Source organism: Tigriopus californicus, chromosome 9 (genome assembly GCF_007210705.1).
Source record: "Tigriopus californicus strain San Diego chromosome 9, Tcal_SD_v2.1, whole genome shotgun sequence".
NCBI lineage: Eukaryota > Metazoa > Arthropoda > Copepoda > Harpacticoida > Harpacticidae > Tigriopus > Tigriopus californicus.
In genome coordinates this window covers 12551491-12552056 of record NC_081448.1, presented here as the reverse complement: position 1 = coordinate 12552056, position 566 = coordinate 12551491, and the positions used below count along the sequence as shown (strand labels likewise).

The window sequence follows — 566 nt, the reverse complement described above, 5'->3', positions numbered from 1 at the left end:
AGTAAGCTGGCACAGCATAAGTTCCCGGAACACTCTTATGGTCAGCCAGATTTGAACTTATGTCCTTTCAAGGACAGGTGAGGAAGCAACTAAAAACAAAGGAGCTTGAACTAGACTCATTTGACCCACCATTCATATAAACCCTAGAGACGAAATCAGACCAGACGCACGTTCATGTTCCACCCTCCACCCCCAACCATCATGCGTGTCTTCCATCTATCTGCTTTGCTTGTGTACCCTCAGTTCCGTTTCTCTGCTTTGCTTCCAGACCGCTCGATCTCCACGGCTAGACCCGGCTCGGCTCGCCCTCGCTCCCCCACCAAACGCATTGTCCCCTCCTCTCGTCCCTCCACCGCCGCCTCATCCGCCTCCACCCTGCCCGTTAACGGCCAAAGTCCCGCTCCTGAGCCGCCAGGTAGCTCTGCCCCGGGCCAAGCTCAAGCGCTCGGGGGATGGAGAGTTCACAAGGAGAAGCCGTTGTCCTCGGCGTCAGTGAAACGCCAGAGACCTAGTAAGCGACGTTTTTTTTTTTGCTTTTCTACCCGCTTCTCTGAGACATCAGACAT

General features: G+C 54.4%; 1 protein-coding gene across 1 annotated transcript in view; it reads left to right on the top strand.

The window, feature by feature from the left end:
• The window catches only part of LOC131886489 (mucin-17-like), a gene marked incomplete in the record, with an annotated part of 19635 nt that overhangs the window by 12940 nt on the left and 6129 nt on the right, over positions 1–566 (top strand). The window contains 1 exon segment of the mRNA XM_059234854.1: positions 269–511. Coding sequence (XP_059090837.1) covers positions 269–511 — 243 coding nt within the window.